This window comes from Episyrphus balteatus, chromosome 3 (assembly GCF_945859705.1).
Source record: "Episyrphus balteatus chromosome 3, idEpiBalt1.1, whole genome shotgun sequence".
Classification (NCBI taxonomy): Eukaryota; Metazoa; Arthropoda; class Insecta; order Diptera; family Syrphidae; genus Episyrphus; species Episyrphus balteatus.
Genome location: NC_079136.1, coordinates 121513492 through 121530801, shown reverse-complemented (window position 1 = coordinate 121530801; position 17310 = coordinate 121513492). Strand labels below are relative to the sequence as shown.

Below are 17310 nucleotides of genomic sequence, written 5' to 3'. Positions count from 1 at the left end.
ATCCTACAGCGGATAGCCTTGCCAAAAAAAAAAAAACACGCCTTTCGACATTAGCATTTTAACTGCCACCATTTTGAAAAAAAAAGCATTTTAACTGAAATAATCTTTATTAAATGCAAGAGTTAAGGGACATAAAGTTTCAACTCTCCACTATCGTGAAGCCGACGAAAAGTAATCGTTAATTTAATGCCTGTTTTGAATATCATAATTATAAAAGACATCCACTAAGAAAACCATATTTTGACAGCTGTCATTAATTTTATTAATTTGCCCTCTATATTGTATTATGAGTTTTCCAGCAAATAAATTCAATTTTAATTCTCTCCAAATCCAATTTCCTGTTTTTTAATGAACCTTTTTTTTTATTAATTTGTTCCTTCCGTCACAAAACAACAAATTGCAAATTCTTAAAAAATTGCTACGAACACAAATAAAGCTCTATTTAAGAGCTCGTGTTTCATGTTCCAAATCTATTGAAACCATAAGAAAAAAAAATCTCCTTCAACCAATTTCCGTTGCCCCCCCCCCCCCCAAAAAAGAGCTATTTTCATATAAATATGAGTTAATTTTCATCCGGCAAGGAAGCGTCGTCGTTGTCGAGAGAACTAATATTCCTCGGGCACGTAATCAAATTAAATCCATTCATTTCACTTAATTCGAAAAGATTTTTCTTTTCCATTCAAATCCGAGGTTTATTTATTTTATTACAAACAAGAAACAAATCTACAGGAAGGAAGACCAGATGGAAAAGAAAAATGCTCCAAGGCGACAAACAACCTATAGCAACTCACAAACAAAAAATACTCATCTATTACTTCACATTTTTTCTATTTAAACATTCCCTATAAATTAAAGCAAACATATACCTTAAGGGTTTTCTTTTTGTTGTTGTTGTTGTTGTTATTATCTGTCATAAAACGATGACAACAACTACACAACAAGAAGTGTCAATTTTTCTTTTAGTTCTAGTAAATTAAGCAATGTGTCTAAAGTTGGTTTGACATGTGTCAATTCGCTTTCAAGGACATCATCATTAAATGTCATCAATTTAAACCGAAAGCAAAAGCAAACAATATCAAAGAGACGTAAGAAGTAGGTAAAGGCACTTGTTGTCTCATAATATGTAGATACAAAACAGTTATAATAAAATAAGAAGACATCACAGGGAGGTTAAATTTGTACCACAATTTGAATAAAAAACCATCATCGGTTATGTCATCAGACCCTTAACTTTTTTTTTTTTACCACTTGACACTTTTGTTCATCCATTTGTAAGGCATTCAGCCTTTTTTTTGTTGTTGTTGTTTTGTTTTTATGTGTCAGTTTTTTTTTTGCTTTTGTGCCGCCCCTTATTTCTTTAACCTTTGTGACAGGGGGGTTAGGAGGCATATAGATCTTAGTACTTTCATCATTCACCTACTACTTTATCTTTCTCTACTTAACCGCCATTGTTTGCTTAACGAGCACGCTTACATTCCGCTGAATTGGACTTTGACAGTTGTTGTTGTTGTTGTTGGTGGTTGATGTTTGTTAGAACTGGGTAGAAATTTAATGCACGGTAGCATGCACGTTGTCGGTCGTCATTATGACACTCTACATTTATATCTTCTGTTTCTACGAGGTGTTTAAAATGTTAGAGGTTGGGCTTGGCAGCCTGCCTGTCTTAAAGCCGTCATCACGTTGACGTCATATTCTACCGTCATTGACACGTCAACGATGACAGTATTATTATAAATGATGACCTGAATTCTTTTACTGTGGGAAACCATTATTGGGTTGGGTTAGATTGGTGAGTTGGGGTAAGATTGTGAGACAAGGTGTTTATTATTTATAATATTAATTAGTGTCTCTATTTACTCATGTTTTTTTTTTTTTTAAGTTTTGCAAAATAGAATATTGCATGAGATGCATATTTTTAGGCGCTATGTCTATTTTTAATGTACTAATGCCAAGTCAAAAGTTTTAGTGTTGCTGTTTCCTATGTAACCTTTTGCATGCAAGTTTCAGTTTTGAAGGATCTACAAATAGTGTTTTACATATGCATGCAACAATGTTTTTATACTTGTGTTTTTTTTTTTTACTATTCTTTTCTTTAGGTAAAGTTTAGACTTTTTTTACAGAATATTTAATCGATGAATTGTTAGGGTCAGGGGCGAGACTTTAGAATTTTGTTGCTGTCAATGTCAAAATTTAATTTGAACATGGTACTTTTTTATGTTTTCGAAATAATATGACATGCAAAAAGCGACAGCTTTAACACTGACGTGAATTTCGTTTGAATCAGGAGATTTTTTTTTCTGTACCGAAACGATGTAGACTAGGAATTAGCTAGTTTTCAACTTTTTGGTCCTTTGATCCGGATATTTCTCCCATATGCATTAGAAACTGATTTGAGATATTAAAAATCATTAAATTTCTTCCAGTAAAATATAGAAGTCATCCCGAAATTCCTCCCTACCATCCCTTAAAAAAAAAAACTTAAAAAACTAAATCACGAAAAAAAAGAAAAATAGGGATTGGTCAATATGGTTTATAACGAATCCAAGGACTGCCCTTTTTTGTTCTGGATATTTTTTAATTTATTTTCACGAGTGGATTTTTTATGGGTGTGACAGAAGGAAATGGTAATAAAAAAAAGGAATTAAATTAAATAGGTATAGGGTGAGGCTTTGTTTTTTTTTTTTACAAAAAATATTTTTCCTTAAATGGGCAATAAAATAATCCAATACACAGCTAAGTAAGTTGGCAGTTGGCATAAATTATGGGGAGTCGTGAGAGTATTAGTACACAAGAAGAAGAAGTTCATTTGAAAAATTCCTACCCAATAAACTGCTAATAACAAAAATTTTGATTTACATACTTATGAGCGGACATAAAAGAAGTTTTTAAAATGTATTGAACCCTGACGTTCTTAGAAAGCTAAAAATCCATTTGGTATAAAACCCTTTTTTACCAGCATTATTCATAAAAGTATTATTTCTTAATTAACTCTGTAACGGATATGTATCGTTTCGTACTTAAACGACAAGAAAACGACTCAAAACCGAAATTGATCTACCAAAACCTCAATATAGGCCAATAGAACGAGTCTGTACTAAAAATTATAGAAATTTTTGTTGTAACTTATGATTTTAGAACTCTTAATATACTTTGGGAGAGAAAGTTAAAAATCGGAACAAGTATTTAATTACCTAGGTATATTTCAAGCTTTTATTTACAAACTGACAAAAAAATACAAACAAGACCGTGGATTAAATTGCAGAGTTGCCAGATTCATTAAATCTTTAAAAAAGAAAATAAGTCTCACAAGAGTAAGAAACTTCAAACTGATAGCTACATAAATATAGTTCTTGTAAGTATTTTTTTTAACAAATATTTTGAAGGGTTTGAAAGACAGGCAAAAGCAGTGCTGCCATTCCGAAATAAAAAAAAAATAATACAAAAAAAAAAAAAATGATTTGAGTAAATAAAAAAAAATAAAAAGTTTGTTGGTTTACAAAAAATTGTATAGTTTATTTTTTCATGAATGAAAAAAAAAAAACATTAAAACAAGATTTAAGTTCAAAAAAACATGAAAATCATGCTTAACCATAACTTCTGGCAGCCCTGCGCAGAAGCTAAAAAAAAAACCGTCAAAATATTATATTACATTTAAACACATAACTGAAAAATTGGTATAGTTTAATTGAAATGATAGGGTTGCCAGAGCCTGTAATTGTTTTCTTTTATTTCGTTTTTGATATCAAACATCCTGTTCTGTCGTTCTGTTTGCACAGGCATTTTTTGTCAGTTATATAATGAAAGGTGACAGTCATAATAAATATTTATTCAAAATTCGAAAAAAATGCAATTGCAAATAAAAAAAAAAAATATGTACAATACAAAAAATTTCAATCCAAATCGAACATTTTCTGCATTAGAGGTAAATAAAATCAATGCAAAATGTGTTCTAATAATTCTTCGAATTCCTTCAATTTTGTATGTATCAAAGAAATTTTATTTTTGAAGCAAAATATTTTTATATTGAAACAATTTAAATATTTTTTTGAAGTGAAAACTTCTTTAGTAAAACGCGACTCGACTTCAACTTGTTATAACTTTTTTGTTTTAATAGATAGATGAATGAAATTTGTACTGTAGATAGGTAATTAAATAAATTATAATTGTAAAAAATTTCAATTAATTTCATATTCAAAATTCGGAGATAACGGTAAAAAGATGTTCTTTTCCAACACACGTTATGTCTTTTGATCTAGTGCACATACAAATTTGATTTAACTTTAATACGCATGCTGATAACATAACCTTTTATTTGATATATCACACATAACGTTACGTGCTCTACACACAATCTTAAATTGAAAAAAAAAAATTAAAAATACCTCAAAACACCTGTGGAGATCTGTTGGCGATAACCAGCTACCAGTGTAGGAAGTACCGTAATCTCAGTCTGGAAATTCGACATAGTTGACTTTAAAAAATTCTAACTTCTCTTGTAGACATCTTTGAAATAAGATTTATGCATCATTATGCAAGGTGAAACAATAAGCTTTCACATGGTATAAAATTTGGTATAGGTTGTTCAACAAAAAAATTGATTTAATAGCATGAGAACATAAAACTAAATGTTTTTTTTTTTGCTTTTTTTGATGAAATTTTAATTTTTAATTTAATTTTAATTTTAAATGTTTTTTTTGTTGCTTTTTTTGATGAAGTTTCTTTTTTTTTTTTTTTTTATTCCCACGCCTCTTTCCCCCCCAGATACCGCACGCGCTGGGGTCCATTTTCACCGAGTACGAAGTCATTTGCGGATGATTATCGTATCGGCACTTTTTAGTGTTTTTTGAAGGTAAAAACAAATTAAAAAGAACTAAATAAGTAAAGAGAATGGTGATACGAATATCAAAGGAAGGTCAAAGATTGGGACTGCTTAGTACAAGCATTTATTATATCTATGCAAAATAAAAAAAAATTTTAAATTAACAAAAAAAAAAATAAATTTAATATTTCATGTTTAATTTTCAGAAAGTGTCAAAATTTTAAAACAAAAATGTTTTAATAGTCAAGAGTGTTGAGAAAAAAATAACTCAGTATACATATGTACATAAAATTAGGTATATAGATATAGACATTAAATGAGAAAAGAATCAGTAAACATTAAACATAAATACAAAAAAAGTTTATGAGCGTGGTACACTGGTTTTTAGTATTTTTTTCAGACTAGTTTTATTAATATTAAAATCAAACAGATTAGTATTCAAATTTACAAGCTTACACATGCGAGTTAAGGGCTCATGCATTCCATAATTAGTACGGTGTTGGGGTAATTTTATTAAATCTAAGCTACGAAAGTTATAAGCACCTCTCCGGTAGTTAAACTTAACTTTGAGTTTAAAAAATTCTAGCTCTTTTTGTAGATGTCTCATACACCTGATCGGCATATATATTGAGCTTAGACAATAAGCTTTCAGATGGTGTAAAAATTTGTATAGGTTGTTAGGGCAAAAAATGGATTTAATAGTGTGAGAAGATAAAAATACGTGTTTTTTCGCTTTTTTTGATGGAAATTGATAGAGTTAAAAAAATTCTAGCTCTTTTGTAGGTGTCTCATAGACCTGATCGATATATATATTTTGAGCTTGGACAATAAGCTTTCAGATGGTGTAAAATTTTTTACAGGGTGTTAGGGAAAAAAATGCATTTAATAGTGTGAGAAGATAAAAATACGTGTTTTTTTGTTTTTTTTTTTGATGAAAATGATTGTTTTCAATAAATTATTTTTATATTTTTTGCGCATTGTAAACATTTTATTATGGCTTTATTCTTTAGGAAAATTTTTTTTAGCTTTTTAATAGTTTAATTTAAAAAAAAAAATGATTTTTTAAGGTTTCACTTCTACCACGTGTGAATTGCACACATGATTATTTTTTTTTTAAGTAAGGAATGGCAAGCATTGAAAAAAATATTTCTTTATAACCCTGCTCTAAATTCACAATCCCAAAAGCAGAGCACTAGGTTTCTTTAGACGTGCTGGACAACAAAAATCAATTCGTGAAAAGCCAGCAGCCAGGGATATTGAAAAAGTTACGTCGTAAGATTGTCTCCGGTTTGCAGAGAATTTGAATACAGCAACGAAAGTCATAAAAATAATCCGATTTTCAATAAGAGAGTAGGGCTATCTATTTGTTTCAAATAAATGTCGAAAGTTATTTTTTCAAAACCTGTTTTAACCATCGTAACAAAACCTTTATACCAAAAAAATTCAAACAGCCGTAAAAACCCCGATTTTCCAACATTTTCCGATTACAAAAATTTTTTTTCCGAATATTTAAAACCTTTGCCGAATTTAATTTGAAAATCGTATTGTTTTCGTAAATGTTGATGTTTTGATCTTTTAATATTGTACCAAGCCTAGTTTTGGTATAAAAAATCGAAAAGTAAACATTTTACCAAATTAATACAATTATCGATTATTAAAAAAAAAATAATATCGATATTTTTAAAGTTCATATTTTTTAAAATTTTGGTCCAAGAAAATGTATTTCAGACAAGTCAAAAAAACTATAATTCTTACCAAATTAGCTTCATACATGATGTTGCATTGGAAAAAATTCGTCAAAATATCCTATATCCTCTTCCTCTTTGATTTTTTTTTTATTATCCTTTTTAAAATTCGTAATTCTGTTTTTTTTTTTATAAAAATCGTTGTTGCTAGTTACAGTTTGTTAGTTTTTTCACCTTTTCAAAACAAATCACCGGAAAATCCTCGTCGGGTGAAAAAAATAAAAAACTAAAGTCGACGACATCGAGGAATGATAATTCTTTCGACTCAGCCATAAATAATAACTGCGCACCACACCGGCACAATATAAAATAGAAAAAGGAAAAAGGGTTGTAAATTTTTTTTTTTTTCTTTTAATTTAATTTTTCTTAGGTGAAGTCCTTTTTGAATATTAATGTTTTTTTTTTTCTTGGTAAATTTCTGTATAGGGTTGAATTGCAACCCTGTTTTTTTCTTTAGTCCTTTCGAGGTTTATAAATATTCAACTCAACAGATACACTTATTAAGGACACAATTTTCACCACACAATATGCACAAGCACATTATATTTTGTTTTCATTTTTTTTTTTTTTTTTATTATTTAATATCCTTTTTTTTGTGTTGGTACAATACAATTCACCAGCACCCGACCTACATTACAAAATCTGATATCCTTTTTGAGATATGAAAAAAAAAAAAAAAATATGAACGAGCTAAAACCACTAGAATAAAATAAAAAACAAATTGGAAAAAAAGTCGAGAAAATTGAGAAAAACCGGGCTGAATCTAGAGAAATGATGAATAGATAGAACGAGACAGAGAGAGATCCCTCTTAACAGGACCTACTATGCTACATTCTTATAGGCTTTTGTTTTATAATTATATTTTTTTTTTATATATTGCTCAGCCTTCGCCTTCCTTATGCTACTGTTTTATTACGACAACGACTACGATATAGATGGACGAAGATCCAGTATGCTCAAAAGGACGATTCTCTGTCATATAGACACTTTGATTGTCATTTCCTGGGTCGTTTTCGTTTCGTTAGACGACGAGAATGCTTCGCTTTGATGCAAATGACATGAAAACCGGGATAAAAGGACGTTTTTTTTTTTTGTTGTATTCTATTCTGTCGACTTCGTCCTCCAAATAGGCTAGATCTCTTTTGCAAAGTGAAAGTCTCTTCTTCTTTTTTTTCTTTTTTTCTATTTCAAATCTATTGTGTGTCGTTTGGTTTTGGAATCCGGTGCCAACAGAGGTCAAATCACTTAAACGAACACTGTTACCCTAACCCTGTGTGTGCCTCCTGCCATGTCATTATGTTTGTAGGTATATCCTTGTGGAAATTGAAATCGAATAAAAAAAAAACACACCTTTCCGGATGTAAAAAAAAAAAAAAAAACAAAAAAATAGGGAAGTGAAAAACTGGATACACAGGAAATAGGCGAAGAAATTGGTTTTGGATATTTTTTTCTTTCTCTCTCAAAAAGGATATACAAACATTTCACGAGTCCTTCTAATCCTTGTACTTAATAATAATTTAATAAATTAATTGGAAAATGCACTTAACATTATTAAGACTAGACAAGAACAAAAAAAAAAAAAAAAAACTTATTTATATTGCGCCATGACGGTTCGATATGGCAACAAACTGCGTTTGGCTATAAAACCAACTCAACTGATGGCAGAGAAACTCAGGACGTACACACCCAACAACAGGAAAAAGGATTTTTTTCTTCGTTTTTTTTTTTCGTTTTTATTTTTTTTTTTAAGGAAAATTCAGCCTAAGAGAGGGGTCGTTTCGTGTCGTTCGAGCCGCTTTAGTTGTTGTTGTTGTTGGTATCTTTCTAGGTCTTCTTCGTAATTTTTTTTTATCGAATATAAACAAGACACAAATTTTCTCACGGGACGCGCGACTATAAGGAAAAAGGACTCTTCATGAGTTTTTTTTTATTTGTATTTTCTAAAGGAATGACGAATGACCTTAAAAAGTGAGCTTTTTTGCAATATGAATGCTCTTTTTTGTCAATGTCGGTGTGTGGTGAAATGTGGTGAGTTTTCTGTGAAAATGCTTTTTTCTTTAAAAAATAGGGAATTATATTGCAAGGATATGAAAGAAGAATAAATAAATGAAGGAAAATTTAGTGGGAAATTTTGTGGGAAATTTGTTTTGTGGAAAGCTTTTGCTCAAGTGCGCATGATGGTGGAAAATGCATTGGAGATTGTGTGTTTTGGAGGAAAGTCACATGGAAATATGTGCAACATGCAGCCATAGAAAAGCTTAAATAGATTTATATTTTATTGGGTGGGTATTGCCAGATGGATGGAAAAGCAACAGTTTTTTCGTTTTTTTTTTTTTTAGGTTAGGATAGTAAGGTCAGATGTTTTTGTTTAGAATTTGTTTTTTTTTTGTTATTTTCTTTTTATAAATGATGACAAAAAAAATGAGTTTAGAAAATAGATACATAATGAACTTAACCTTGCGAAGATTTTGTGTTGTTAGAGGCAGATTGCCAAATGTTTTTATAAAGTCAAATAATATAGCCTCTGTCAAATTTTAAACTTATAAAACTATACTGTCCCTGTGTAAGTTTTCCATTTGTGTAAGTTTAAAATATTTAAAGATTAAACTGTGGAAATTGGTATAGGGGGATTTTTAAAAGTTGGCGAGAGGAAAAAATACTGAAATGTCATTGTGACTTTTAGCTAAATTAGTTTCAAAGTTTTCTAAAACATTTTTTAGGAATAGTTACTTAAAACTTGTCATGGATTAAGGCTCATTAATATTCATTGCTTTTAATTTTAAAAAAGGTTAATATTGTACGTTAAATTGTGCCGTCATTTTATGAAGATTTTTGTTTTTGCTTCTATTTTATCGAAAAAGGTATCAAAAGTTGCTTATTAACGAGTACACCTTCTAAATTTGGTCTTACCTTTTAATTTGAGTACAACTCGTGATCTACCAGGCTCTTAAAAATGAAAATGAGGTATGTTTTCATTCGTGGTAGAGGCCCAAAAATTGTATTCAAAATAAAAAGTAAGTAGGTATACCTTAGGAAGGACTTTATAAATAACACATTTTTACCCTTTAGAGACTCGTACCTATAAATAACGAAAAGTTATATTCAAATTTAAAAGTAAGATCAAATTTAGAAGGTTAATAGGCAACTTTGGATACCTTTTTCGATAAAATAGAAGCAAAAACAAAAAAAGTTAGTTACCATTCCATTCATTGCTTTTGATAGTTTTAGAAACTAAGTTTGAGGGCACTACACTGGCATTGTTAAGGCTTTTACTGGTAAAAAAAAAGTCTTTTATAAGCCACCCATACTTTTTGTGATGAAAGCTTAAAGTTCGGATTTTTTGAACGAAAAAAAAAGTTATTTGGGAACATTTTTCTTAAAACTATCTAAAAGATATCGTTTTACGTTTTAGTATGGAGAAATACTGAGAAAATAAAGCCTTGAAGGCAGATCTTTACAAGCCAACTTTAGTGGATAGCTTTTTTCTCCATATTAATCTACATAATTAGTAGAAATTTATGTGCTAGTGCGTACACGAAGAGTTAATTCGTCACATTAAAAAATGGGGACACCTACAAAATCACGAAAACCAAAATCCCACAAAAACCAGAATTCAGGAAACCCAAAATCGCGGAAAACAAAAATCCTGAAAATCGTACCTACATCTCTAAGCTCCAAATTAAAAAAAATTCTAAAATTGCGAAACCCAAAGTCCCGAAAATGTATGTACCTCAATTTTTCTGTTTTTTTTTTTAAACTTATAAAACTATACTGTCCCTGTGTAAGTTTTCCATTTGTGTAAGTTTAAAATATTTAAAGATTAAACTGTGGAAATTGGTATAGGGGGATTTTTAAAAGTTGGCGAGAGGAAAAAATACTGAAATGTCATTGTGACTTTTAGCTAAATTAGTTTCAAAGTTTTCTAAAACATTTTTTAGGAATAGTTACTTAAAACTTGTCATGGATTAAGGCTCATTAATATTCATTGCTTTTAATTTTAAAAAAGGTTAATATTGTACGTTAAATTGTGCCGTCATTTTATGAAGATTTTTGTTTTTGCTTCTATTTTATCGAAAAAGGTATCAAAAGTTGCTTATTAACGAGTACACCTTCTAAATTTGGTCTTACCTTTTAATTTGAGTACAACTCGTGATCTACCAGGCTCTTAAAAATGAAAATGAGGTATGTTTTCATTCGTGGTAGAGGCCCAAAAATTGTATTCAAAATAAAAAGTAAGTAGGTATACCTTAGGAAGGACTTTATAAATAACACATTTTTACCCTTTAGAGACTCGTACCTATAAATAACGAAAAGTTATATTCAAATTTAAAAGTAAGATCAAATTTAGAAGGTTAATAGGCAACTTTGGATACCTTTTTCGATAAAATAGAAGCAAAAACAAAAAAAGTTAGTTACCATTCCATTCATTGCTTTTGATAGTTTTAGAAACTAAGTTTGAGGGCACTACACTGGCATTGTTAAGGCTTTTACTGGTAAAAAAAAAGTCTTTTATAAGCCACCCATACTTTTTGTGATGAAAGCTTAAAGTTCGGATTTTTTGAACGAAAAAAAAAGTTATTTGGGAACATTTTTCTTAAAACTATCTAAAAGATATCGTTTTACGTTTTAGTATGGAGAAATACTGAGAAAATAAAGCCTTGAAGGCAGATCTTTACAAGCCAACTTTAGTGGATAGCTTTTTTCTCCATATTAATCTACATAATTAGTAGAAATTTATGTGCTAGTGCGTACACGAAGAGTTAATTCGTCACATTAAAAAATGGGGACACCTACAAAATCACGAAAACCAAAATCCCACAAAAACCAGAATTCAGGAAACCCAAAATCGCGGAAAACAAAAATCCTGAAAATCGTACCTACATCTCTAAGCTCCAAATTAAAAAAAATTCTAAAATTGCGAAACCCAAAGTCCCGAAAATGTATGTACCTCAATTTTTCTGTTTTTTTTTTTAATTTAAAATTTTCTCAAATTCATTTAATATAATTTTTTGGGATTTTGTGTTTTCAAGATTTTGAATTTTCTGGATTTTGAATTTCTGGATTCTGCGTTCTGCCCTTACACTAAGAAAAAAAATCTGTCAACAAAATTAACTGGTAAATTTTCAACAAATTGATTTTTTTAATTTGTTTTCGAAATAACATTATGCTAAGTAGGTAAAAGATTTTTTGCAAGTTTTTTTTTTTTATTATAATCGGTTAATTAATGTAGGCAAAAAATATACATTTTTTTATTTCGAAAGAAGCTATTTATTTGCCAACGACCACGAAAATTCAAAATTGTTAGACCCCTTCTTGAAAAATTAATAAGCATTCTTTTCAATTTTATGTGATATGAAAAGTAACATTATACATATTTGGTGCTCAAAAATATCAATTTTCCCCTTAAGAAAAAAAAAAGAAATTATTTCAAATAAAAAAATTATTTATTAGAACCAGAGACCAGAAATAACAGTCAACCTTTATTTTCAATCGGTTTCTCTCAGAGAGTTTAGGTTTAAGATTTATTTTTAAAAATCAAAAATAAAGGTTATCGGTTGAGATGTATTTTTTACTCTTTTAGTGTTGAGATTTTTACAAAAAAATAAATGGAAAAGGTCAACCTTAAACCGTTTTCGCTGAAAATAAATCAAAAATTGTCAATTCAAAGGAAAATGTCGAAAATGTCAAGAATGTCTTTATATTGCAAAAATAAATATGAAAAGGATGTTTTTTCTAAGTTTATGTATTAAATAATGTATGAACTAAATAGACTCTCAAAGTTCTTTAGAACTTTTCGTTAAAAGTAAAATCTAAAGACGAAAATGTGTTTTCAACTGTGATTTGAGTCGCTGGGACGACAAGCACAACCAATGCAATCTCGTATATTTCAGGAGAGCGATGTTCTAATATCTAGGTCAAAGCGTTCAGCTTCCAGAAGCGTTTTCGCCGGCCCAACTCAGAATTTTGAAAAAAAAAAATGAAAAAAAAAAATTTGATGCCAAAAGGTAGCGGGAACTCTAACCTACATTTGGGTACCACTCCCGTCCCTATAGGTGCACGCGTTCTCAAACCGAGAGAACTTAAAAAATCAGAAAAACTAGGCACGAAGTTTTTTTTTTTTTAAGGAAAATGTGGCGGACTAACATGGAAGGAGATTTTTAAAAAAATCTGACAATGTGCAAGGCGTAGGCCCATGACACAAGCTATCATTTGGCACCACTCCCAGAATTTTATCTCAAGCGGTTTAGCTTCCAGGAGCGTTCTTATGATGAGGGGATTTTTCGAAAAAAAATTTTACCCCAACATATAAACGCGATTTTCTCGGAATTTTGAAAAAAATCCAAAAGCCGGATTATACCACTATCGGGTAGCTGAGAATATAAGCTTTCATATAAAACCACTCCCATGTCTCTAGGAATTGATACATTTGCAAATGAGATTTATTTTTTTTTTCTCTCAGCGATAAATCTCACTGGTTGACCGAAACATAAAAAATACAAAGTAAAGCTTTCTCTCAGACCTTTTTTAAAAATAAAGGTTATTTTATGACCTTAATTGAAAATGGCGACAGATAAGAGTTATTAAGGAACCTTTCAAAAGTTTGAGATTTATTTCTGATCTCTGATTGGAACTGCAAAAAATTTGCATAAAAAATTTTTTTTACTGCAGCTGAAAAATATTTGCATTAACAAACAGTATTTACTGCAACTAAAAATATTTTGCACCGGAAAAAAAATGTTATTGCAACAAAAAAATAAAAATGAAATATTTTGCATAAGAAAAAATTTCTGCAAGTAAAAAATTTTCTGTATTAAAAAGAAAAAAAAAAAAATTAAATGCAAAATGTGTGAATTAAATATTTGTTTTTAATATTCGTCGAATTTCTTACAATTAGAACTATTTGACCATACTTTAGGTTCAATGTTATAGTTGACATAGTTGGTGTATGGTCAAATAGTCCAAATTGTAAGCAATTAGAGAAATATTTAAAAAAAAAAAATATTTAATGCATACATTTTGCATTGATTTTTTTTTTCAATGCAGAAAAATTTGTACGTGCAATACATTTTTTTTAATGCAAAATATTTTTATTTGTAATACAAATTTTATTTTCAATGCACATATTTATTTTTCAGTTGCAATAACATTTTTTTTTATGTAAAATATTTTTAGTTGCAATAAATATTTCTTTTTTAATATGTTGAAACAAATTTTTGTTTTAATGCAAATTTTTTTAATTTGGTCGAATGTATTTTACATCGATGCTTCAGCTCAAGGTCTTTCATGTAAGGCCTGGGGGTATGAGCAGCTCATTCTCTGATGGCGATATGAAGCTTAAGTTGATCTCCAACAAAAGAGACTATTAAATCCAATGTATGTATAGATAGATTTTTGGTCTCAGCGAAAAATATTACCTTGGAAATTCAAAGAGCTGTGACCGGGAACGACCAAAATTTGAAGAAAATCTCCATTCACCTATCATCAAAAAATGGTGACATAATGTCACTTCATATCATTAAAAGCAATCCGCATTTAAAAAAAGTTTTCCATCATCTGAGGGCAATTAATTATAATTTTGTCCTTATTAACTTGACACACAACAAAGAAAACTTCATTTTTTTTTTAAATTACATCCTACAAGTTTGACACAATATTTCCAAAAAAAAAAAAATCAAAACCCTAATTTGTTGATTGTTCGTCATCCTCTTTTCATTTTATATCCAAGTCCTTATACTTTATGAAAATAACCTTTTCCAAAGGGTTAAAAAAGGATACTTTATAGCAACAAGCTATCGCATTATTTTGACTTGGCCTTCATCATAAATTTATCAACAAAAAAAAGAAAGAAAAACAAAACTGGGTTAGAAAGAGAAAATAAATCTTTGAAAAGGATCACAAACACAATAACCTTTTTTTTTAACACCTCTCCAAGTCTACTCCAGAGAAAAAAAAAAAGGATTAACGATGTGTCCTTTATTTATTTTTTTCTGCATGAATTTACTTGTTTTATATCAACAGCAATCATTAATTTAAATATTTTTGCCATCATAAGAAATACAGTAAAATCACTCATTGGAGAGTTTCCAAAAAGTTAGTTTTTTGATAATTTATTTTTCTTTCGAAACTTCTAGTATAAAGAGTTTCGACTGTATTTTTGTTATAATTTGCGCAAAACAGGTGTTAATCGATTATTAATGACTTTTCAAACTTATAGTTTTTGAAATCTTGAAGAAATTAAGCCGTTTTATTGTGCAATAAAATCCAACTTATGCTTCAAAAGTCTAAAACAATATTTTCAAGGAATTTAAATTACCAAGTAATTAATATAGATCCTTCTTTCAGGTACTTTTACTCTGGATAAGGATATGAGTCAATACCAAGAAATTCCACGACGGATTAAGGTGCAACAGGTAAATAAGTATCAATTTTATGGCACGGGTCATCCAGATAATTAACGACGACGAAGAAAATGCACCCGCAGGTATTTGGTGACATTTAATATCTAGTCTTGAGCTGGATTACTAATTTCTTGCCTATAAAACTGAAAGGTATTTCAAAATAAATTATCAGTCGTCAATTGTCATTAGACAGTGAAAGTTACCTTAGAAACTAAAAGAAACAATTTTAACAAAAGTTCAAAAAAAAAAATGGAACCAATTTATTCAAGAACTGTGCCACCATGCAACTATATCCGCACTTCGGATTTTAGTCTACGTGACTTGAGTATTTTTGTTGATTCAATGGAAACAATCGCCAGAATCGAACGTGAACGCCTAGAACGTCGTCAACGTCGAAGAAATAATAAAATTAACAAAGTTAAGTCAACATTAGTCGAAGTCCATCCAACTCCAACAAGGACCTTGATGAATCTTGTTGAAAACCGTGAAGACAGCAGCGAAGAAGAACACATCACAAAGAAGCCAGTTAATGCCAAACAATTACGTATGAAACTTTTTGGCAACATGGACAAAAACACTTTGACAGTTGTTGCATCAAGTTCGGATGAAAATTACTTTAGTGGAGCCAGTGAAGAGTATTCGGAAGAAAACAACGATCAATATTCTATGGAAACAACAACTAACGATGGAATTGCCACTTTACCACCGTCAGATAGCGGAACCGAATCGGAAAGTTGTAGTGCTTTTAAATTACGTCCAAGGTCCTTTGCTATGACAACACCAAAATATCGTACAACACGAGCTCGTATTATTGGGTTAGTCCTTAAGAGAGAGTATGCCAATGGCGGTGGTGATGAATTTGAACAACAAGAACGACGTGAAAGAGTTCTCGAGGGATTGTTGCGTGAAAAGAAAAAGAACAAGAATTCGAAATGTGAAAGTTTACGTTTGCCGTCATCGACAAAGTTGACGACGACCATGACGACAACGACAAAGGAACCCATTATGAAAACGCCAACACTAGTAACATCGAGTAAGAGTCAAAAACAGCCATCGGCAGAGATGAGATTTATTGACAAAGCATTGCGTTATTTGACTTTGTAAATTCAATTTACATTCTATAACCCAACCACAAGTTAGTGGAAGTGGAGAGGATATGAGAAAACGAAAAACCAATTTTGATGTGAAGAAGAAGTTATTATTCGTGGAAATTTACCCAAAAACCCAACCAGAAGCAGCGTTCCAGTTCAATTTGTAGAGTCTAAGAAAATTTTGTAGAGTTTTTTTTTTTTTTTTAAATTTGTATAAGTTTAAGCTTTAATTTGATTTATGTACATTTTTTTACTTTATAATAAAATAAAACTTTTATAATTGAATGTAAATTTTTTGTTTGTTATTGATCTTTCAATTGAAATGAAGAAGGCATGAAGTGGAGAGTTGGATATTTCTAACGATTCTTGTCTTTCGTTATATTTGATACTTCACTTGACTTGAAATCCAAGTTGAATTAATTTTATTTAAGGGGGGCAGTTTAGGCGTCCGTGGTGAAGAACGAAAACTATTTGACACAAATAGATTTGAGAAACTTACCATTTTTGGAGACTAAGCACATCTGGGCACATTTTACTTTGCGTTTTTCGATATGATTGTGATAAAGAAAAGTTTGGATGCAGAAAGAAGCTTAGTTTGATTGAAAGTAACGTTATAAAATTTCGCAGTCTTTCTTCAACTCTTCGCGGAGTTTTTGATCTAATTTCTGACCACCGGTATGTAAGCGATTTCTGAACCTAATGAAAAAGTTTTTTTCTCCCGGTCCCGGGGCACTTTTGAAAAAATGACTTTTTTTTAGAAAACATCATTTTTTTTATTTTGAAATAGTGTACAAAAAAAAAAAATAAAATGCACGACTGGGTCGCACGAACTTGCTCTTAGAGTTAAAGTTGCTTTAATTTTTAAGACTTTTTATATAGAAATTAAAAAATAAAATTCGTAAAAAAAAAAAAAAATAAAATAAAATCTGAAATTAAATTGCCCTCCAAAACAAGTATGCAGTTGTAATTGATATATTAACATGCATTTTTAGAAAAAAAAAATTTCAAAATCGTTAGAGCCGTTTTTTAAAAAACTAATTTTTTATAAATAATTTTTTGGAAAAAAAGTTTTAAAATAAAATTAGTATGCTATTTTGTAGAAATCACTAAACAACATCTAAAAACAAAATTTCAAAAAAAAAATTCAATGTCCCGTTTTCGAAAATTTGATTTTTCAAAAAAAAATTTTCAAATTTTTTTTAAAAATCCAAAAATTGTTTTTTTTAGAAATTTTATTTTTGGTTTATATTTAAATT

At 29.7% G+C, this 17310-nt stretch overlaps 2 protein-coding genes across 4 annotated transcripts in view; one reads left to right on the top strand and one right to left on the bottom strand.

Moving 5' to 3' along the window:
• LOC129913906 (probable serine/threonine-protein kinase DDB_G0267686) overlaps positions 1-17310 on the bottom strand; it is a 155865-nt gene that overhangs the window by 29897 nt on the left and 108658 nt on the right. The window lies entirely within an intron of this gene.
• LOC129913913 (uncharacterized) lies at positions 15119-16241 on the top strand. Its single transcript, XM_055992888.1, has one exon. It carries the CDS (start codon positions 15213-15215, stop codon positions 16065-16067), a length of 855 nt encoding a protein of 284 aa, XP_055848863.1. The 5' UTR covers positions 15119-15212; the 3' UTR covers positions 16068-16241.